Source organism: Bombus bifarius, unplaced genomic scaffold, assembly GCF_011952205.1.
Source record: "Bombus bifarius isolate JDL3187 unplaced genomic scaffold, Bbif_JDL3187 scf7180000007977, whole genome shotgun sequence".
NCBI classification, from domain to species: Eukaryota; Metazoa; Arthropoda; class Insecta; order Hymenoptera; family Apidae; genus Bombus; species Bombus bifarius.
The window spans coordinates 5,499,687-5,523,981 of NW_022884362.1; the positions used below are offsets into that span (position 1 = coordinate 5,499,687).

General features: G+C 39.4%; 1 protein-coding gene across 2 annotated transcripts in view; it reads left to right on the top strand.

The window, feature by feature from the left end:
* LOC117204266 (sestrin-1) overlaps positions 1-24,295 on the top strand; it is a 152,956-nt gene that overhangs the window by 44,268 nt on the left and 84,393 nt on the right. For both annotated transcript variants that reach the window (XM_033441518.1, XM_033441519.1), the window contains exon 6: positions 4,518-4,547. In XM_033441518.1, coding sequence (XP_033297409.1) covers positions 4,518-4,547 — 30 coding nt within the window. The remainder of the gene's footprint in view (positions 1-4,517; positions 4,548-24,295) is intronic.

Below are 24,295 nucleotides of genomic sequence, written 5' to 3' on the forward strand. Positions count from 1 at the left end.
CGTTTGAAAAAAATTTCTTATTTCGCACGTTTTTTTGACAATTCCGAACGTTTAAAAAATAGTAATACTAAAGATTTTGAGCTGAGCGTGATCCGGACGATAGAGGAGTATATAAGGAATATCCAGATCAAATTTAAAATAAATCGGTTCATTAGAACTTGAGATATCGTGTACGCCAACTCGAAAAAGGTAGTTTCGAGAAAAACGCGATTAAAGTTTTGAGACAAGTTCACTCGGACAACGTCTACCGTCTACTATTCGTTTGTTTCGGTCAGACCGGAGCAGATGCCGCGTCACAAAAATGGCTGTAACACATAAAATAATTGAAATTTTGAAAAATCCTTGTAAGGGCATATTCTTGAATGTCTAAACTTTGGAAGTATGGAAAAAAAATGTTCAGGCCAGAATACCCCCTTAAATGTTTCGAAGATCGTTGCAACCACTGGTGTTTTCGATTAACTTAAACGAAGACTGTGGCGGTGTTCTCGCGACCAATTTACACGAACCCCGAATCTGCTAATACCCAGATTATCACGCAGAGCGTCTTCGATAAATCATCTGTGCGTACGGGTGCGGAATTTTGAGAGTGAGAAAGAGAGCAAGAGATTTCTAAATATAAACCGATGATTGATCGTACGTGTATAAAAGAGGTGTATTCGGAGAGAACACGAAGATACGAACGTCTGGGATAACGTGTGGGGTTCTATCAAACGATTCCAATCAATCAGTGTAAAATACTATTTGTTTATATTTCTAATAAAAACCTGAACGAGCTGTATGTTGGTGATTCGTGTATATTACACCTTTGACCTTACCCTTTGCGGATATTAATCATCGTTACTCTCTTTGCATTTGTACATTCTATTTCTACGTCGACGAGCACGCATTTCGTATTTCATTTATATATATATATATGTCGGAGATGAAAGAACACCGGAGCCTTTGGAATTTTGGATAATCCCGCAACATTGTAACCTAGAGTCTACTATAGCTGTAATTGAACAATTGTAGTTATTCAACCCGATTGTAATTGTTCGAGAGTCGTGATAATGAGCTTGGGCTCGAGGCGACAGTCAGTCGCCGAACGTAGCCGCGGTCACGGGATGAACGCTTTGTCTAACAAAGGTATGGAGTAATTCTATAGCTCTCCTTAAAAGAAATATTCGTGGCGACACGCGACAGTAAACATTCCAACGGTTTCTGTCCTGTGGCTCGCCACACGCAGACCCTATTCTTCGAGTAAGATGATTGCCAGATGTCGATGCGTCTCCGCAGTACATGTTCGGCTAGCTCGAGGGCCCGTTATAAATCTTAAGGTTTAGTTAACTAAAGTCCTTCAAACAGACAAACAGTCTTTGTCCCAACTACGGGAAGATAGGGGAGACATATTTTTCAACGAGCGGCGTCTCCCACTAGCAACTTTCCCTCGAGGACGGCTAGCATCTTTTTCTAACCACCGATATGGAGATTGACCAATTAGCAGCAACGTCAATTTCCCTTACTTTCTGAACGAAGGCTTTTCTCGACGAATCCGATGATCTCGTGTCCTTAGACACACCCCATTATAGTTTTCCTCTGTGGCATGATCGGGACGGGAAAGACATTCTTTCTCGCGATCTCATTGATGAAAGGAGTAACCCTTTACGACCAGTGAATATCACGCATCCGACTTAGAGTACGTTCATCTATCATCCCGTCGACCGCGGATTCGTTATTGAACCTAGGATCATTGTCATTAGTTTCTCGAGCACCTAACTACCGCGGTTACTTGTCCGGTTCTATAATAATCGTATTTGCACTAGTCAATGTCTTCTCCATTGCATAACGACAACGTGTAACCCAAACGAAGATTCGTTTCACGCCCCTAACCCTAATTCTAATGTAAACCCGACATATATATATATAACACGCATAGTTTTCGGAATGAAAACAGGCAATGCTTCCATCGTTCTTTAATCCCATCACCGATCGATTTCGATTGCTTTGCAATTGTAGCGTAGCCGGAGCCAATTTGCAGGGTGCAAATTCCACGTTTAGATTTTCTTTTCAAGCGAAATAACTTGGATAATGGTTTTAATACGTTGCCGGTGATAACAGCCGCGTTGTCAGGGTAAAGAGCGTCCGTTTGTATCGACGCGATGCCTCCAATATTCGCTTCTTTTCCCACTTGCTGTTCCCTTTTGTTGGAAATTTCTCTTGAAATCGTTTAAAAGATCAAAGAGGCTATAGACGTAGGACACGATAAATGCACACGTTGATAAATCACCGTTAGGACTTTACGCATTACCCCCGCTGGGTTCGTAAGTCGAAAGAAGTGGCTTTGTTTTTAATGGATCGCATTCTATCGATACATGGGTATTTTAATCATTTCCAGGGATATTCCCGCAAAAAGCCAATAAACGTCACTTGGAACGAGGACAAAGTCACCGAAGTGAAAAGGAAAGAGGTGGTATAAATTTTGTCCAAACCCTGCTTGCTCTTTGACGTCTGACCGTGAAATTCTCGCACCACCTCGTAAACCTCGATGAAATTCGCGAGAATTTAATTTCCCAGTTAACGTGATCGCATAAATATACATCGCGGTTCTCGCTGCTTCTCTTTTATTCGTTCGTGAATACGCGCGAGATCAGGCCAGATTTCGGTGACCGTACTTTTAGCCAGCAATTTCCGGAAGGCGGCCACGTTATCTCTATTTTATGGAAACAATCGGTGATAATGATAACAAATCAATGTTTCTTCAACGCTGACTGTACAGCAATTAAGTTAAAAAAAAGAAACGTTTCGGTAGAATTATGAAAGCCACGTAAAGATCATTGACAATGGCCAACTTCGATTTCGTAGAACTAGGTGCCATTGTTTGATGATGTACTATGTAGAGTATCGCTCGATACACAGCTGTAAACGTCGTGTTATTTTCTCGGTACACGTTGAAAGTAGTATCAGACAAAGACGGGTAAATAACGCATCGATTGTAGTGTAAATGTTTGAACAGATTTCACTGATATGCATTCCTTCCTACCATTTATAAGACTCGAATAGCTAAAGCCATCTTCAAGGCGAAATATGCGCTTGATATTCTTTCTCGGTTTCAGTTAAAATATCATCGTGGAAATATATACTTGACCGTGAAATGACCTTCAGAGACCTCCGAAATATCTTTCAAGTCTCAACCCATCGATTCTCATTTCTCGCGTTCTAATACGACTTTTCTTTTGTCGTCTTTCTTTTTGGTTATCAAGTAATCAACGTTATTACGATCAAATAATTACGATAGAGTTAAAAATTCTCGAATATTCGAGATGTAAGTCGAAAGACAAAGTCGGAGTACAAGTATAATTCAAAGACGTTCTCGTTTCATTTACGTAACGTCTTTCCCTAGTTCGAAGAGAGTTATCGTGTTTCAAGAGCGGGCAAGGTTATTAAATATATTATTTAGTGTCAGTTATTTCCATATCGAAGTGAATCACTGGTTTGGTCGGCTACGGATAATCTGGATCGAGGTGAACCAGAAATTTGAACGCGCGAAAGAATATGATAGCCGTGATCGGTCTCTTAGCGCGTGTATCTTGACATTTAAACAGTGTCCCGACGGGACTCAGCGACGATCTCATAATTAAGTCGAGTCATCGCGGCTGTCTTGCTTTTCAGCGATATTACGATAATTTATTTTCGAATTAGAAAACAAGTCGTGAGACTATAACCGTTACCGCATGACGAAGGAATTCATGAATTTCAAATGTAGAGAGAATGTTTTATTCGTTCCAATACTGTTGAAATTTGCATGAAGTTTCTTTGAGCTAGTCATCGCTGTAAAACAATTTATTTAAATGTCTCACGGAAGGAAATTTCTCCTTCTTCTTCGCTTTCACGTTATTTCGTTCGGTTCGGGACACGTACGAGGATAATGAAGGTTAATTAGATGGGTTGACGTATCAAGCGTTAAATTAATCCTTGCACGTTATCTACAGTCTCTTGCGGAATATATTCAAGCATGACAGCTGATTGCTGCAAATTGGCTTCAATTTCCTTCAATTTGCAAGCGACTAAAAAAAAAAAAAAATCATGTACCGTGGGCGGCATCTGCCGACCGACCAAACTCGTGTGTAGATAAAGTAGGCACTTACGTAGGTAACGTAGCCTTTCGTCTCGTTTTTCACGGAAACGTTAGTATCGAATTCGTCGACAGATGGCAGGATGACGCGTGCTCGTGTGAATTTCAATTCGTTCTCCAGTTCACGGTCATATGTGTGTCAGCTTGTTGTTGTGCTCGCATCGCGATTAAAATTAATTAGTATGTACATACATAATTCGTTAATGTTTGTTAATCAACGTGTGAACCCACAACATTCGTATCACCTACTAAGGTAACGCTTCTCTCCCTCTCGTCTACTCTACGACCCTTAATATTATTATTGTATAAGAATTTCAAACGATAGAACGTTAACCCTCTTTCGTAATAGCCATTGCAAAATGGTGTCGATTGTAGGACTAACTCGACTCGATTGTTTTTGTTTCAGTTGCCGGATCTGAACAACCTCGATGAAAAGGTGAGTGCTACCAACGAATTCCCATTCGCCTATCTCACGTTAATCGCGATATCTTCAGGGTAAGTGAAATCTGAGATATTTTCGTTTTTAATATGACGAATATCTCTGTAATTGCTCGAACGTATTTCAGTAATTTCATATCGTGCTAACCCATCGAACTTGGATATTCATCTCGTATTAAAATTCGCCTGTTTCCTTTAATATCGTATAATATCGCGTATAAATCTAGCGATATCACGTTCGAGGGGAGTCCGTGTTAATTGTTAGATACAAGATTTTATGGTGGCTTAAATATTCGAGGCAGAATTAAAGTGCTACGTGACTGGAATCACGAGTAAGCTGTTCGTGAATGAATTAAGCTCACGCAAAGAGACTTATGTAATCTCCGTGAAAAAGATACACGTGAAACCATTAAGAACGTCTCGAGGCAGAAGTATGCGGCTTACGATCGTCGTTAATGCTGGTAAACATCTTTGAAAGCGATTCTCGCGCCTCTTGACCTGCGCGCGCATGCCCCTGAATTTGTTTCGTAGATTATTTTCGGCGCGCTATTAGAAACGGGATTGTATTTTTTGTACCAAAGTGATACACTGGTATTTATACTACCGCGTAAGAGATTAGGAATTATTGCGTTAGATAGTAGTACAGTTTATAGCTTTCTTTTTCTTAAGATAGTGCACGTTATATTTGAGTTTTTAGTTATTCGATATTTAGGTTTTTAATCCATGAATATATCTTATTGTAACATTTGTAATTAACCTTAATCGAAGAATAGTTCTTGGAAAATCGTAGACGTACAGGTTCCGTTCTAACATTTTTTCACCCTAATAATCATCCATTATGGAGTGAAGGTTGCTTACATTTGAGACGTAGCAATCACAGGATTTAAATAGGTCCATTGAATCTCCATATAGCGTCGTTTTGTTCGGTTTTACCGAGTTTTGTTCCGACAGTATTAGAGCGAAAGGATGGTATTAGGAGCAATTAGTCTAATGCAAACTTGCACGAGAGCCAATCGCTCCTGCCTCGTCTTCCTGTGTACGAACTTAATACCCGTTTCATCATTCGCGAGTTAGAGCATGGAACGTAGCCTATCTCGATGCACCGCTTCTCGAGTCATTTAATCGGCTATTACACAGAACACCGAACCCCGTTCTTAAGCATCCTCGAACGCACAGTAATTCTAGTCATCATGCAATCGATAAGATCGATCTTATAATTTCGATTTACTGACATGGACTCATTAATTTGTTTACGACGGGTTTATGAACTCAAAAGCAGGAAAGAAACCGAAAGCCATTTCTTATCGAGGCTACTTATTTGGACTTGTAATCGCACCTGCTTTGTCTTTTCAATCGTCCATCAACTTTGGTAAAGTGCGCAGGTGTTTTTTCATTAATACATTAATCCTTGGTCGATACGTCCCATTTATTAATACGTACTTTATTGTTGACGATATTTATAGCGAACAGTTGCAAATATAGTACGTTTAAGTAGAATTGACCTTCTATACGCACACATTCTATACACACATATTCTTTTATATCTATTTGATAGCTGTTTATATTCAAGCATAATTTTTTTACTGTTATACGCTTCCCACTAATCTAAAAATATTCCGAGAAATTTATCAACGTCTCCTGCGTATTATATAATCCTTCGTTCAGTCAAATGCTAGGGAAGACAATTTTTTTTTTTTTTTTTAAGAAAAGTAAAAGTTCAGCGGAGAGAAATTCAAGAGTGAAATTTTGCTTGAACCATTCGTAACCTGATTTATCTACGTGCGATCGTATCGTTCCACGATTGGTTAGTAGATCAGTGGCCTAATATTTTATTACAACGATCAAGCTGTCTTTCGTCGGTTTGATTGCTTAGTATGTCGGAGAAGGAATGTTAGGAAAAACCCCAATACACTAGTCCAGACTTTTACTATAGCCGCCCTTAAGTAATAAAAATAAGAAATAGTCTTAATGTTCCAATCTGACTTTATGACGATCGGTTTGGGCTCGAAGTGACATGGCAGGTCACCGGACGTAGCTACGATCACGGGAGGGACATGCACCTGACAGAGGTATGAAATGATTATACGGCTCTCCTTAAAACAAAGATTAACCCGAGAAGCGGGGGCAGGAGTATATAAGGGCAGCCTCTTTCGGATTGAGTTAGTTATAGTGAGAGTTAGAGTTAGTTAGTTGCTTAGTGAGTCGTTGGACGAATTGCCGATTGAGTGATCGGGAAGTTACCCGAATCGAGTAGCACGTTGATACGAGTCCTCCTGTGGACCGTGGATTCGTTGTCGCCACCATCTCGACCATCCTATTACCATTACTCGTAGCGTCTGGCAGTGTCCACATTCGTACTGATAGAGATTGGCTACATTCGCGACGGTCAAGTAAGTAAAGGTTCATCGAACGCCCCAAAATGCCAACCTGACTCCGACAAGTAGATACAGCTTGCCATTCGTTCGGATAGTTCTCTCGCAGAGGCTACAGTTTCTAGAAGTGTTTTAAAATTGACCGATTACCGAGGAAACTAGCCTGGCGTTGTGCACGCCGAATCGACAGAACATAGGTGGAACCACGCGGAAACGAATCATTAAGATAATTGATTGTGAAACAACGTGCTCTCCTTCGATCGGCGAGCTAAGCTAAGCGAGAAAAGACACGGTTTATCATTTGATTTAAGCGTTGTTCCTATCTTCTATACTATATCTGTTACATCACCGATATTTCGTGTCAGGACGTTGTGTTGTTTCGTTCGAGATCGAATTACATCGATGGAAGCAGAGAGCAGTTTAAGCAAAGAACGAGTATTTCGATGAAATAGCTACGTGACTATTATCACGTTAATACCATTAATGAGATGCCATACAAAAAGTGTAAATGATTCTGCTATGACAGTTATCTCTTTTTTCTTTTATATGAATATGTATCGTGATGTTCTCGGTGATTTCCATACTTACCTGTTATGTATATGTTCTTCGGTTAATCGAAACGAATTCGATCGAACGTTCTATTAAAATGAAATAACGTTCTCGATCGAGAAACGTACGTACATACATTATCTCTTGTTTGTTTTCCGTGTCGTCGTTTCCAAGCATCGTTGGTGTTCGATTACTTGGAAAACACCGTTTGACGGAAACCGAATTAGTTTCGTAGAACAACGAGACCACCGTTCTTCCTCCGGAAACGAGTTCTACGAACGTTTCCAATTATACATGTTTCGAGAGCTCGGAGAAATTGGACTGTGACGCGAACGTGACAAATTCTTCCGCTGTTCCGTGAATTGTTCGAACTTTACATTTCATAGGAATATTTTCATCCGCATGCATACACATATATACACATATATACAGGGCGGTTGGTAACTGGTGGTACAAGCGGAAAGGGGGTGATTCTACGCGAAAAAAGAAGTCGAAAATATAGAATACAAATTTTTCGTTCGAGGCTTTGTCTTCGAGAAAATCGACTTTGAATTTTCGCTCGGTACGCGTGCGCTTTATCACGTCTCGTTATAACGGATCTCACTGTAGATCGTCTCGATGGAAAAATTAAAAAAAAAAAGAATTAAAAAGAAAATTTTTATTCTATATTTTCGACTTCTTTTTTCGCGTAGAATCACCCCCTTTCCGCTTGTACCACCAGTTACCAACCACCCTGTATATATATCATATGTATCTATAGTAAAAGTATATTCAGTTTTCATTTTTCCAACTGCACCATCAAGTTATTCAAGCGATATTTTGTTCATACTGTTACTATGGGATTCTGGAATATCTCGAACGTTATAGACATTATTGTAATATTATATCGCTCTCAGGTAACGTGCGAAATAGTTCTGGACCGTGGATCTCTATGCAATTTCATATTTTTACGAGAAATTGAAGAGAAATAAAAGTGTCAAGAATCTTCGATTATAACTCGCAAGTTCAGATTAAAATTTTTAATCTGAAGATTTCAACCGATCGTGAAAGTTGACGTATAGCGCTGTAACTGATTACAGGTTAAGGTCGAAATTTATGAAGATCGTTGTAATCGATTGATTCGTATTAAGCTGAAAACTTGTAAGAACAGTTTACCACATCGATCGTAATCTTCCCAAACGATTAACGTCCTCGCGGTTGCGTACGTTTACCTAGACCTGCGCAACACCACGCGTAATCGTCCTCACCGCGTTATGCAATTCAGCTCGCGGAATAATTCCCTCCAATTCCACGACGACTTTACTCATTATCTACTTAACTCGGTCATCGAACTCTCCGCTGCTTTTTATCGCTGTTCCCGCGTTTCTTCTGCGCTGCGTTTTCTTCGAAATTACAGGAAGGAAAAATAGAAAGAAAAACAAGATGCACGTTCGCCAGCTGTTTCGCGTAACGATCGCTTGATTGCGAACTTCACGCGATTTTCACGCGATTTTCGCGTAACAAGTTTCCCGGTATTCGGGTTAATGCGTTTTGGCAGCCGAGAATCGGTCGTTGAGCTCGAGGAAATTTTGAAGAAATGATGAAATTTATTCCAAAATTTCGGTTTTGCAACGGTGTTTCGAAACAGGGCGCCTTCGCACACGGTACGATGTAAATAGCGAAGGAATCACGGAAGGAAAGCGTGTTTCCCCATTAATCAATTTATAATTCTCAGACAACACTTCAAATTTAATCCGTTCGTCAAGGAAGGCAAATTAGCTCGTCACCTATTATTACATTGTCTTCCGATTAGATCCGATTAACGTTAGTACTTTAATATTATGTATCTAGGTGTGCTATATATAATTAATTGGCAAATCGATATGATAAAAATAAATAAGTATATGCAATCGTATTTCTATCTCGATGGAAGTAAACATCAGTACTGGCAAAAACTACTTACCACCTGGTAATTGCAAAGTAATTGGAAACGGAAAAGTAATTACAATTCTAATACCAGGCGTTTCGATGTGTTCCAGTTCTACCGTTAATAGGTTAAGCATTCACCTACCAAGTTATGGAAAATCTTTAGTATTTGCGATTAATTATTTTCAATTCTTGCGGTTGTGCGAAAATATTTCGAAATTTTGCGATAAACATAACGTAGGCGCCAGGAAAGAATTTTTCTTGGTGTTTACGCTCATTTTCGAGACGGACGATTTGTCGTGAACAACGATAGCCGTCATGATAAACTGGCACTTAGTAAAGTAAACCAGACAGAAATCAGCAAACATTGTCGCTAATTATATCGAATTTAGAAGAAGCCCTAGTTTTCGTGCCAACGGACGCGACGGTTGCTCGCCCCAGCAGGCTACGCCGTAGGCTTCAACGACCATCCAGAATTTGTCAATTCGATGTTTTCTTCGTTCTTTTTTGGATCCAACGTTGGACGAATCTCCCATCCCACGGATTATCCGCAATTCGAGCCCACGCGTGAAAAACGTGCGAAATAGCTCGATGACCCCGCTCCGAATCGCTAGACGGGAATCAGCCTCGACGCGTGAAACGGTCGTAACTACGAAGTCATAATACGCAGTGGTTAGTGGAACAGATATAGTTAGGACGTAAATTCAAGCATTCAGTGGCGATACCCAGTGTTGCAATCGTATTTAGGGTTATACATGGTATACAACCCTTTCAACTTTAGCCACTTTTTTCCACTTGCTAGTAATTCGAGCAAACCTATAAAAACTAATTGAACATCGATGAAAATCGAATCACTTTGGAACCGCTTAAAACCTGCCTCTCTATATTTTCATATTTAGCGGTAAGTTAAGATCGTAGATACGAAAAATAAATCTTCTGTTCCATATTCGATCTAAAAATTAGAATGCTCGCATTAGGAAGAAAGCCTTGAACCACATATATGTATTGTATATTTAAGTTCTCACAGCCATCGAAATATCTCAAGCTACTTATTTCAACCATCGAAGCACATCGATTCTAACGCTGATCTAACTTATACAATTTCTTGTCATCTAATATTTTTTATTACTTATTGGCCAAAGCGTATGCAGCGATACAAAGATACTATGCGTGTCCCTTGAAAGTTAAATCGCGCGCGCGTTCTTGCATAATCGTTTCACGCTAGCGAGAGATCCGTCGCGGAGAACAGCCGTGTTTGCATATGTACGCGAGCGGTGTTGCGCGCGACTGGCTACGCTCAGAACCGGCCGTAGGTGCCTTTAGAGGTTAAGAAAATATCTGTGTCACTCGTACCGATTGGCCGACCGGTTGCCAGATAGTCGTTATATACAGGATGGAATTTGCATGCATATTCAAGCGACTGTCGGCGCCTGCTGCAGCGAAGCATCGAGGTCGTGGTTCGATCGAGGAGCTTCTACTCTGCGTCAAAGTCTGAGAGAGGAACGACCAATTTTCGGTGAAAGTAAATGTCTGAACTGAACGATCGAAAGAAGTTGTTACGTACATTTCTTTTTTCTTTTTCGTCGGCTTTGTAACCGACTGTTGCAGGGATTCAGGAAGTTTCGTATCTTCCAGATAGAGAGATCGATTTTGATAGGTTTCGTCGATGATTCAATCCTGGCCTTAAGCGTGTAATAATATTAAATCACAAAACGGGTTATAATAATATTAAATCGCGAAACGGGTTATGGTTTGGACACGAGAGGAATATGTTTGCGACGAACTTTAGAGTTTCAACTTCGACTTTAGCTTGAATTCTTCGCTAAGAATTAGATAGAACAGGTACAAAGAAAGAGTATAGGAATTGGTAGAAATTACGTATAATTTTCATTATCTCGGATTCGACGCAGTGTCATACCAGCGAACGGATGAGACTTAAATATTCGGTAAAAGAAGAAATAAAGGCAAGGGTGTCGATATCACTTACTCAAGAGATATTTCTTAGCAACCGATTCTTAATAAAGATACGCGCGAAGCATGCTCCATTTATATTCTATTAAGTACGCTTAAGTACTCTTCGAAATTCTCGCAGAGTTAGCAAGTATCTCTTCAAATTATAAACATGCTCCTTAGAAAGTTTATGTAACTTCACTGTACCACTCCTTGTTTTCCTAATCGTCTACAGTCCTTAAGCTTGATCCTCGAAATTCCTAATTAATTCCTCTGAATAATTACCACGCGAAATGAAACATTCTTCTTTTATAATTATTCCTTATTTCCAACAATTCTTTGGCCTGAATCCTGTGGCTCTGCTCAAATCGGAGCGGTGGCGGTTGGTCGCGACGCCTTGATTTTGCGCATTGTGTGCAAATCGAAGAAGAACGCGTGTACGCACAAACGCGACTAAAGATCGGCATAAACAACCCCACGCGGTGCTCACCTATTAATCGTGTACGACACACACACACGAACGACCCGTACATGGTTGGTCTTGATATGTAACAGTGGTTGCCAAATGGCGATTGCTATTAATAAATACGTAAGATAATCATTTGCGTAACGATGATCGCAAATTTTCACGATCAATCGGTCTTTGGTCAAGACCACTTCGATTTGATCCTTGACGAGGAGAAATATTTAGTAGTTTCGTTAAAAATCGATGGCCCGAAAGGATGTTGACGATCGAAGAATGGAATTATAAAAAAGTAGCGATTTTTATCACTCATCAGATACAGCGTCTTTTTCTGGAAAATCATAGTAAATTGGTCACACGTGGTTTACCGAAGCGCCAAGCGATATCTGTTCGAGCGATCGTCAATCGTTGTCTGAAAAGTAAAAAAAGAAAATCGTAGGTTGTTCATAAAGGGCATTGTAATATGCTCTATCGTCTGTACGGTCGATATATCGTTATATAATTATAGAATGATCGTGAATCATGTATGACAAGCGTCTCATTGATGTGATCGAATTAAGCGGCTATAAATAGATGTTTGTTGGTTACTTGTAGCAGTTTAGTGTCTTAATATCGCTACCTACGGTCGATCAGATACCTCTGCCGATTATTATTGAATGACGCGATGGCCTGGTATATAGATCGTTTCTCTTAGTACCTGTTCACGGTTAGCCGTTTCGTGCTTACGCAAAACGAATGTTTGCTCGTATGCAGACGGTGTTCGCTTGTTTGCGGTTTTCTCAGGTTGCCCACGTGTCTTTTAGCCGGCGATAAATATAGACGATTATTAGGTGCACCTCGAGGAAAACTGACCTCGGACTAGAGGCAAAATGGTAAACACTATGCGGGTCTGTTCCGTGAACACAACATTAATTGAACAGTCGATAAATGTAACACAAGCTATGCGGGACACTTGTGTTCAATGAACCACTTCTGCGTCGTTTCATTATTGTGTCTCGCGTCTTTGCTCGTTCAAGGAACAATCGGCCGAGTTCCTGGGCGACCAAGGGTGAAAATGTGAGAAAACAAGACGAGTATATGCAATGTTAGATTTTATTGTTTATCAATAACACAATACTACAAGTCTACGAGTGTGGAGTAAAATTTGTTCGTTGAAGGCCTCGTTCTCACGAAAATCGTGTTTGAAGATGTCTCCAAATGTGGGCATAGTCAATAGATTTTTTCAATTCGGTGATCAGGTTCTGCCAACACTTTCTGTAGATCGTATTCGAACGATCTTTCTTCAATGATCGATAGATGAATAAATATACTATGATCCGCGGATGAAAAGAATAATAATAGAAGCCCATTTATTTGAATTCTGTTTATTGGGACAAAGTCGTATTTACAATTAGCATCCGATTAAATGGAATCTTATCGAATGCATTTTATTGTAACTTTCTGAAATTTCTAACATATACATATGCGAATTCCTACGTGTGAGCGTATGAACGAGCGTCGTTGAAGGGTGTCGTTCTATAAACTGTGGCGGAGGAAATTTTTCGACTACGATTATGATACGGTGTTGCACATCTGGAACGATATTCGATCGCTTTACGTGCAGATTGCTCGCAACGATACGCTGTGACGAGCGCACTGGAAGTTAGTGCAACGAGACGCTAATAAAGTCGATCGTTCTATCTCTGCGTATTCTCGCTGTGTATGTATGTATAACGTGTAGCACACGCATGATAATTACTACTAGTAGTTGGATCCAGATTGAAACTATCAGGTTATCGCGGCAGGTTAGTGCTTATTACACGTGCAATATAGGCGTCGAATAATATTCCATCGTTGATATATCGAATAATTTACCTGTTCTATTAACCTCTTGAACGAAACTGGTAAACACGTCGATTTAAATATCGTTCAAATACTCTGTTTATACCATGCTCTGTACATACAAGACGTCAGAATGTCGCGCTATTTAAAGAAGAAAGGAGCGGGGGCAAGCAAAGTATTATAGCTAGTGCGAGATGTGGGAACGTAGAAGAGGGGAATAGATATTGGACGCTGGAAAAGGAAAGAATCCGCGAGAGGAATAGCGGCAGGTTGAAACATCCGATGGAGGACTGCACAGGAGCAGAAAGAATAAAAGCGAGCGTGAAAAAAATTCCGAAGGACAAGATATAGGAACAGGTGGAGAAATAGTTAAGGAAAATAGAAAGAGTAAGTAAGGAAAAATATGGAGAAAGAAGTGGTAGAAGGAAATAGCAGAGATTAAAAGATGTAATAAGCAGACGGTTAACAGCAGCAGGGGTGGTTGGCAGAAATAATAGTTGTAGAATAGGAAGAATTTCTAGCGTAGATTCTCAGTATTTAGTAACTGGGTTAAGGATAGCATAAGAATAAAGTATGATAGGATGAGTGAGAAAATCCGACGAGGAAGTGGGTGGTTTAGAAAATTGTAACTAAGTCGCATTTCTTGGCTACAAGTATGGCTGAATAATTTATTAACGTGTTGTGCGCCGTATCGCTTGTTTATGAGTGATGTTTTCCTTCGTCTAAGTAGAATTTCACGAATAATTCACTAGAATTTACACAAAGTTAACAAGAGGTTTGTAACAGACGGAAATATATAGAAGTTTGTTATAATTACTAGACATATCAAATTCATGCTAGTTACGTGTAGTCTGTAGCAGAATCATATGATATGAAAGAATAATTAGAACGAATATCTGATGTGCAAAACAATGGATATGTTAATGCCTGGTTTAAGCATGATTTGACGAAAAACAATGAAAATTATCGTAAATAATGTATACCGAGTCGTTTCACGAATAATTAACCTCGATGCTTTATGGCGATATTCATGTAGAATACGCGATATTTCTCAGAGAAATAAGAAAAACATTTATCTTCTGATCTTAATAAATTCGACCCTGAAGAGGTTAAGTAATTCCTCTTCCGTTGCATAGGTCGTAAGTATTAGAATCGAAACGAGTTAACCGCGCATTCTTTCGCAGATGTACCATAAATAGGGATTTTCACGACACGTTTGTTATTATCAAACTCTAAACAAAAACGTTAAAATTATACGCGTGACTTCAGGTTCCGTGGTTCTTGAAAATTCGCGAAGCGAATTTCTTTTCTAGCTGACGTATCTGTCGAAAATGATTTCGTTATCGTACAATCTCGTCACACGCGACTACATTATACTCGGAGAAACATTTTCCAATGCAACTGGCTCTCACGTTAATTTTGGTCATCGTACGGTTAGGAATACGTTTTGCAACATTCGTCGTTCGATAATTTATTTACTCGAGCACTCGTAACTTGATTTATTTACAAAAGGAACGCGTGATATCAATATAATTCGTCAAATTCCAAATACATTGCCAATGCTGCCGCATAGCTCTGTTAATAGCTTCGGTATTTTGTTATTCCGAAAGCTGTTGGTTCGATGCTCGAGCTAAATCTGCTTTCGATCTTCTTCCTTGCCTCGGGAGACACGTGTCTGCAGCTATTACAAAAATAAGCGATCTCTCACTCCAACTGCTTTCTGCTTTCTCTTGTTTACCAGAAATTGAGATAAGAAAAGTGTGTTAATGGCATTGACGAGGACACCGAACCATCTCGTCTTGATCGAATGAATTATATTTCAAAATACTTGCGAGCAAGTGTAATAGTAAAGAATCAAAACTCTTTCTGACGTCAAACGGGTGTATACAGATGTACGAAACAAACAAGTACATAGAGCGAAATGCTATTTATTTATCGAAACTTCATTTGTTTGAACGAAATTTTAGTTAGTAACCAATTAACCTCTTGTCTCGTGACTTTGTTTTTTGAATATACACGTCAACGTTATTTACGGCTTCGTTACGATGTTTGAGGAAAAGTATTGAAATATTGTATCCATAAACTTGCTATCTCAGTGATCTGTAACGCTTGTAACTGGAATTAAACTCAAAGCTAAGATTAAACTTTGTGTTTGATTCTGAATCATTACCACGAGTATGGCGAGATATTTGTTATAAAGGTAAGGCGTTCATCGAATTCGCTTGTCTAAATGTAAAATCTTTTCCCATGTATGACAGAAGCACGAGGAAGAGAAATACAGTTCGAACAAAAGACATAGAGAAAACTCGTCGAATTTCGGTTAAACGAATTGTTTATGTCCGATGGATTCAAGTAAATGAATTCTACACTCTCTCGTTCTCGTCCAATCGACACCCGTGAAAACACGAAATGCGGCGATCGAAGGTGTGAACGCCGATTGCCCAGACAAGAGAAATTTTGAAATCCCGTCGCGTTTTTCGTGTTCCGCGTCGAAATTCGATAAAGAGCCTCTTGTCGAGTCCCCACCCGTTTCCCTGCCTTTTTCTTGGACGCCTTGTTCTGCTCGTGGCGCGTGCTTCTGTTTGTAACGAGTGGCGCCAAACCGGCATGACAGCAGGACTCTCTGCGTCCCAGATCGAGTTATTCTATTTGTCGAGATCACGCAATCGGCCACGGCCCGTTCACGTTCTTCTGTGTATATACTGCTGTATACACACGCGTGGGTACGAGGAAGAGGGCCACTACCGTTCGAGAAAACGAATGTGGAACTTTTAATAGCCGGTTTCGCGAGTCGTGCGAAGGACATGATATTCTCTCTTGAGGAGGATCCGCTTTTTTATGACAAGAGAGAAAAACAACGCCAAAGCCTGGCTGAAATTAGTCAAATTATTTAAATTTAAGCATCGTCGAAGTACACTACCGCGAACCTCTATTTAACGCTTCATCTGGATACTAAGTCGTTTTCAACCAGTAATTTCAAGTAATTTTTCATCATCTTTCGTGTTTTGTATAAATTTCGTCTTACTGAGAAAGATTAAAACGACATATACCAATTTAATAAATTATTCGATGATATTCTAGAAAGTTGGAAGAGTTTCGAAGAATTTTTTGGAATTGTGAAAACGTAAAAACCTGAAAGAAGGTGCATGAACCTAAATCAGCATGTAGACGACGTCAATAAAAATAAGGTTGCAGATGATGTGTTAATTAAGATTGAAAGGAACAACAGTTGCTAATCTGATATTATTTCTGGTTTCGTGTCATTTCTCGTGTTCCCTCTCGATCGAAATGAAAATTTTCTTCCAATATTTCGTAACGTTTTATTAATTGCTTCGTATTAAATCTCGTTTATTTCGAGATCATCCGTGTTGACCAATAAATAGAATAAATTAAACAAATCGATACAAAAATTAGCCAAGGAACTGGTTTAATCTGAATAACGCTCAACATCAGGATCCTCGACCTCTTCTTCCGCTTGCCTTTCAAGTCTATGATTTATCTATCGTTCACCGAAGCTCTCGAAGAGATATCTTTTTTTTTTTTCGTCCTAGCATTATGTTGTTTGCATTGAATTATGCGAGGCAGTCACATGATGCAACATTGCAAAACAATGATATCATCAGACGCCACGCGATACGCAGGTGGTGCGTTGTATTTTCGATTGTGGTTTCGCGATGGGGTGACTTTCTGTGCCGATTGTCGACATCGTTTCACGTCGTTCGAAAGATAATACGCCACTCGAGCGATGCATTCGATGGTGGATTTCGTTGAAACGCAATTTCGTGGGGATCGATAAACATAACTGGTTTCTGACAGCGCGACAATTTCCATTTACACGTTGGTCATGTATATTTATGTTGATAAGTGCTGGTGCAAGAAATTAGCAATTAACCAAGAATATCCTTTTCTTTTTATTTTTCACATTTATCTTGCTGATGATAAACTGTGTGAGTTTAGGTTACAACGTTGGCTTATCGTACGTTGAGGTGTTAAGCTCGCAGTGATAGAGCGTAGAATTGTTATTAGGCTTTCAAGGATTTCATAGATGGCCACGTTAATTTAATTCTACGATTCATCGTCGGTTGATATCAGAGTCAAGGAAGCATCCGAGTTTCGATCGAGTTCGGTGCGCGTATCGAGACGTTACGCGACATATTAATCGCGACCTCGATAATCTATAATTGCATCAATCTCATCTTTCGCATACGTTATCGCCTAATTACTAATCGACTGCGAACAAAAATAGCGCAGGATAATGGCCAGTGACGTATACATCGTCTCGAACGCTTTTCGAGTTCTTTTATTCTTTTGCTTCCTCGTTCGCTCGGTGAAAATGTAATTTACATTCGTGTGACAACCTTAATATTCGATATACAACGAATGCAAATATCGATATGCAAATTTCAAGGTGACGATCGTCGCGTGCCACCTTCGTTTCCAATTATCTTCGAAGATAGAAACATCGAACTTCAGAATTTTCTTATTTCTCGCGTTTGATTTCTTAATTAGTTGGCGATTAATCGATTTGATCGCGTCGTCTCGTCGCCATTCGCGTCTCCTCGCGTATTTACGCGTAACACCGCCCACGCAATGCGTTTTGTCGCACGCTATCTCTTTTCCGCTCCATCTCTTCCTTCCTTCTTCTCCGCATCTACCCTTTGAACCGCGAGCTTTATCTTTATTTTATTTATAATTAGCCACGCGAGGACGACGCACACGAGCAAACGAAACGGCATATCTTTCCTTGAACGTGAGGTTGTTCACGCGTCGATTGTTATGCAAAGCTTGGTCGATCATCCATCCATGCTGTCTGTGATCTCGATCATACCGCTTTTCGACGATCACATTCCGTTTTATAGAGTATCCTGTAGCTAATGATACAATCGACGGATAGATGATTTTACACGAGAAGAAACAAGTTTTGAAGAAAATATAGAATACAATTTTTTCACCTGGCGTTTTGTTTTCGAGTAAATGGACTCTTAACATTCACCAAAATACTCTCGGCTTGAAGAATTTCACAGTAGACTAACGTTTCTGCCGACTTGTGTCTTTATTGTATTTGATAATGGAAAACACACGGTGCAACGGAATATTCGTGGATGATACATTTGATTTGGTCAGAAAACATTGAACATTTTTCCTATTCTTTTTGGATATACAATTCTCTTTTCATACTGGGAAAAGGAGAACTTTCTTTCAGTTCTCGATCTTTTCTTCTAATATTCTAACGTCGCTTTTGTATATTTTTTAGAACACACAGATAGAGTATTGATTTTACGTGATACGAATAAAAACCTTCAGAGTTATTCTGTGCTTTAGATTATTTTCTCCTGTGGAATCCGCTATACACGTTGGCTCGACTGACTCGAGTAGTAATCTAGACAAGGTTTAAGATGCAACGTGTTACATCGCTTTATCTCGTATTATGATAATATTGCTGCGTTATTTTCTGCGCAGGTCACGAGTGACTTCTGTGATCGCATTTACTGAAACCTCCACCATGATGTGTCGTTCGAATAAAGGACAGTCGGTTGATTGGATTTATTAAGTGGCCTCTATCAGAGCAAGACATGTCTCATCGTTGTCGCGCTACTTAGAATAAACAATTGCGCGTTCAGATTCGAAACGACACACGAAGCAAAAACCTCGAGTCAAACGTCGTTTCGTAATGTCTCATACACATATCATCACATTGTGACAAACTCTGCACTCTAGCTATCTACGGATGTAGTGGTATGTAACTTGAAGAAAATGCGTCTTTCCCTCGTTGTCGCATGACCGTCGAACCCGCCTCAATTATGTTACACTACCCGCCAAAAGTTTAGATTCATTGCATACAATTATACAATTCAAAAGGAAACGTCTGTTTAGTATTCCGCTGCTTTCGTAAAGTCTTTGAATATACGAATTAATCAACGTAAGGGAAATTATTAATATCTAAAATATTAATATCTAAATATTAATATTTTGGTCAAATCTTTCGACAAAGATCTATCAAATTAAAGAAAATTTCTCTATATATCTGCAATCCTAGAATTCCTGCTACCTTCAGGAGATATCTTCGGACAAAGATCCATCAAACTAAAAGAGGATTTCGTTGATATCCGCAATTTTAAATTAATAACAAAATTGACGATTAAACTTTATTTTAGAATTCTTTTATCGATCTATAAAAATGGCAATCTTAGCAAAAAAAAAAAAAAAATAGCAATTAACTTTAAGAATCTTCCCGAATCTAATCGAAACTCGAATTTAGTCGTAACCTAATCCACTCTAATCAAATCCTTCGTTTTGGTACTGAAAAATAAAGTTAGTTCATTGACTAACGATATAATTCGAAACTTTTACCAGATATTGTATATTTGCAAAGATGCAGTCGCATGCCAGCGAGTTGTTTATCATTGGAAGAGGGTTCGACGATTTATTGACGAGCGTGTTGATAAAAGCGTTACGAGCTGCGTGCAGAATGGTACCGCGAGCCTATCGATGCAGGAAAAAGAAAGTATCGCGAATTCTGGGGGAAGAGAGACGGGAAAGAGGGTCGTTTCATCGACGTATGTAGGAAAAATTCGATAAGACCTCGTGAAAGGGGCACTTAATCGTTCGATTGACCCTCTGCTCTGACGGCTCGGCTAAACTGGCAATCAGTAATTGTGTCAGACAACCGGCTGCCCTTGTTGACAGTTCTCGATGTCAGCGCACATCCCACGAGAATCGTCGAATATTGTCTCTTGACTTTCCAAGATACTCCTTAGTTCGTGTCGCGTCAACGTTTCTTAATCTACTCATGGAGAACACAAGTTTATTTTCGGAGTGGAAGTATCGTTTATGATAGAAGCTAATTCACTTAAATTCCTCTTTTATTTATCTTGTTATTAAAACGTTAGTGACTGGTAATTTTATCGAGAGTATCTCGAGTATCTTATCTTAAAATATAAAATCACAAAATTCACGAATACACATTTTATCGAAATCTTAAAGAATAAAATCATAATTAATCAGAAGTTGAAATACGCGACTAAATGCGAATTTAAAAAGTCCGGTCTTAAACCACTATGATTATCATCCTGCCAAATACATATTCAAAAGCTTGAATATTTGAATATTTTTATCTATATTAATATCTCGAGTCGTCTATATTTTGTTGGAATCTCGCGTTATTAATGCAACAAACCAAGAACTGGATTTTAAGTGTTCGACGATCTCGCGATTCGAATCGAACGATATTCGGTGATTTGTTCGTGGATGGAATCCAGGCGACGACACTGCGCGCATAATTGCATTGATCTTCGTGAAGTCCGGCTGAAACGATGGTCGGATATCACCAATTACCCATGCCAGTCATCGTCACATGTTCAACTGTGTCCCCTATTCGTTATCAAGCGTGGAGATTTTTTTTAGACGCCGGGTACAGGCTGCACTCGCCGAGCGTGTACGGTATGCGCGTAAATCCGCTCCGCACACAATACTCGTTGCACGACCAGCGTTTCACTGTAATACCAAACTACGTCATATAGTGGATTATAGTCCAGCCGCGATACACCGGGGTCAAACGCCCTGTTATCGCAATGCCTTCGCATGAGAATACGTGAACGCGTAAATACATCGTAACTTTAATCGATTTTTGCTAATTGACGTTCATCAACCGATTATTCGTACACGGAGATCAAAGTATCTTCGTGAAAGATGCTTCTCGAGCTTGCCTATTGATCATCTTACGTTGAGTTCAAATTTCTTCGTTCTTAAGCTTGTCGAAGATTGGATAGATTTAATAATCTTCATGACGATTGAATATCTTTCACAAGAAAAATTCAGATGAACGATACTTGTTTAATCGACCAATCGCGGGCAGACGCGATCACGAGGAAGCGCGTCAACGGGAGTCGTAAATTCCCGTTACGATTAAAACGATCGACGCCACGAACAGATCGAACTTCTATTTCGATTAGGATAATAGAGGTAGTTTAACGAGTATAATGCTTGATTAACAGTTCACAGGTAGTATATATTCCCAACAACTTTGTAGAAAAGATAGTTACGCTGGTGCGTAAGGTATAAAGGTGAAGTAGGTGAATGATCCAAGGATCTAAAGTCGATAAAGAGATGTTGACTGTTCTAAAGATGATGAACCAGTGAAGTTCGGTGACGATGCTGTTGCAAAGGAAAACTCTTGTTCGGTGATGATGATCGCCCCACCACTGGTCGCTTGCGGGTGGAATCCTGGGAAACATGGGAAAACCCACGTTTCCTCAATTTTTACCTGATGGAGCAATAACCATAAGGAACCTCTTGATTCGAAGATGCTTTATGCCAATTGACGGCTTTAGCGGTAAATCGAAAAGCCTCGTTTTATGACAGTTCCTTAGGATTATTGCCATCCGCTTAATTGTGTTGACGTAGCGAGTGGCCATCTCGACCGAGGGATAGATTCCGGGCTACGCAAGGATTCATCCGACGAAACAATACTATTGTACGATATTACCGGTTATCGAACGATATCGTTGATATTCAAATTTCTCCGCAGTGATTCTGATATTTATTCTACTTTAATTAAATATCTATCTTAATACTGAAACTATTACGGTGGTCACAATGATCAATTCGTGATGTTTCATTGAGATTTTGCAGGCTCGTTGAAGTACATTTTTGAAGAATCGAACGACTCTTTCTAAAATGCGCATATATTTCTGTACAGCTTTCATTTAATTATACCTGTTTGGTGTAACCTGTCGTTTCATTTGGTTTACCTTCCCTGGAGGGGTAAACCGGTTCACCCTCCGAGTTTGACTATTACTAACGTTAAATCGAGTAGAATAGGACATTTACTGGTCCTGGGGCTGGGTTTAGAAATTTAGCTATTCTATCGTACGTTTCTAACAATATAAGCTTCTACATAGATCAGTGCGTCAATTTTGATTTTTTCTATCGTTAATTCAATGCGCTACGTTATTATGGTTTAACAGGTTAGATAACCTTTCAGTCAGAAACCTTGAAGTCAATGATAAACGGGCAAACTAAAAGAAAAATACCTTCCGCGGTTGAACCAGAAAAAGCCAATCAACTCGCAAAATTGATTAGGAGGTGCAATAAAGCGCTTCGAGTTACGATAAGCTCATCGTGTTCGCATAGACATCGTTTACTTATCGTCGTACGTTCTATCTGTGCTCCTAGGTCTTTAACTGGGCGTATCGTACAAAAACAAGAGAAGTAGGTCAGTCGAAAGTATAGTACGTTCCGGTTTTATATGCGTTACATCGCGATTGCTGCTAATCAAATCGCAGCTCGTCTCGCATTTTTTCGCGTGCACGCGGCCACGCACGCGCTCGGTGAATACCACGATAGTGCTACCGATAGCGAACGATAACAATAATCGTTTACGCGATTTTCTGTTCATTCGGTCGTCCAAATGTATTCGAATTCATGGGATCTCTCTCTTTCTCTCTCTCTCTCTCTCAGTGACTCACGTGGAGAATATACGGGTTGCAAGTTTACGTAATAATTAATTATGCGTGCTCGTCGTTCGAACATCTCGTTCCTTCTTCTGTTGTTAATAGACGCTGCCTGTTTTTTTATCGAGAATGAATATAAACGATTAATAGTCGCTTGTCAGAAATCACGTGCATTACAAATAAGTTGGATAAATGGGAGATAAGTCGCTGAGTTTGCAAAAAGAGATTCTCGTGTTTGTATTATAGTTTGTAAACGTAATGGTGGATAGAAGAAGGTTCAGATTTAATAGATACTTGTGTGCATGAATAATATAGTTACTTTTTATGAGGGTAATGGTTATCTATTCCGGGATATGTGTTATATCTGTACCGTGGATGTGTATGCAAATTCAAATTATTATGAATTCAAATGAAGAGTTAGAATCTAAGTGGAGATCTGTTTCATTCTCTAAATATTGTCGGATAATGTTATGTGCATTCAGTACAATTTTGTTCGTCGAGATTTCCCAAACTGCATAATTATCTCCGATTTAATCGATCTTATTCCTTCTTCTTACGCACATAATTTTCTTCTATAAAATTATAGTGTCTCGTACCGGTTACCTTTTTAGATCATCTTTCTTTCACATTGTATCGAACCTAGGCGCATACATAAATAACAAACATACGCCACGTATCTACATAGAACAAGAATTGTTTATTTCTAGGTCAGCGCCAAACAATTTCAGATATCTTTAGGATCTCGTTAACGACTCGACTAGCAAATACACCGACCGAAATTGAAATCTATCAACAAATAAACTACGCCAAGTGTGGGGACGGGTGTACAGTAGTGTACACGCGGCGCACGTATGATAGATCCGTGTTCTGATCTTGTTCGCATTCGGCGAACAACGTTACACGTGTCGAGATATTGCGCCGTTCCCCACCGCTACAAAATTATTACATCGATTAGCACTCATCCAAGATGATTATATTTTTAAGGTAATTCGCGAGACGTATTCGCGATTTGAAATCATGCGCAAGTGAACGCTCGTTGTATAATTTTGCGAGCTGACAGTGCTCATCGAGAGAAGGAAATATTTCTAGTCGATATATCATGTCGTAACGTAAATGCATCCTCTTTTTATTTTTATACGCAAAGGAGAAAAGCAGGACGAATATATGTTACAACTTAATAAATTTAAAAATGAATTCTTTCGTTTCACGAACACGTGAAATCAATAATAATTTA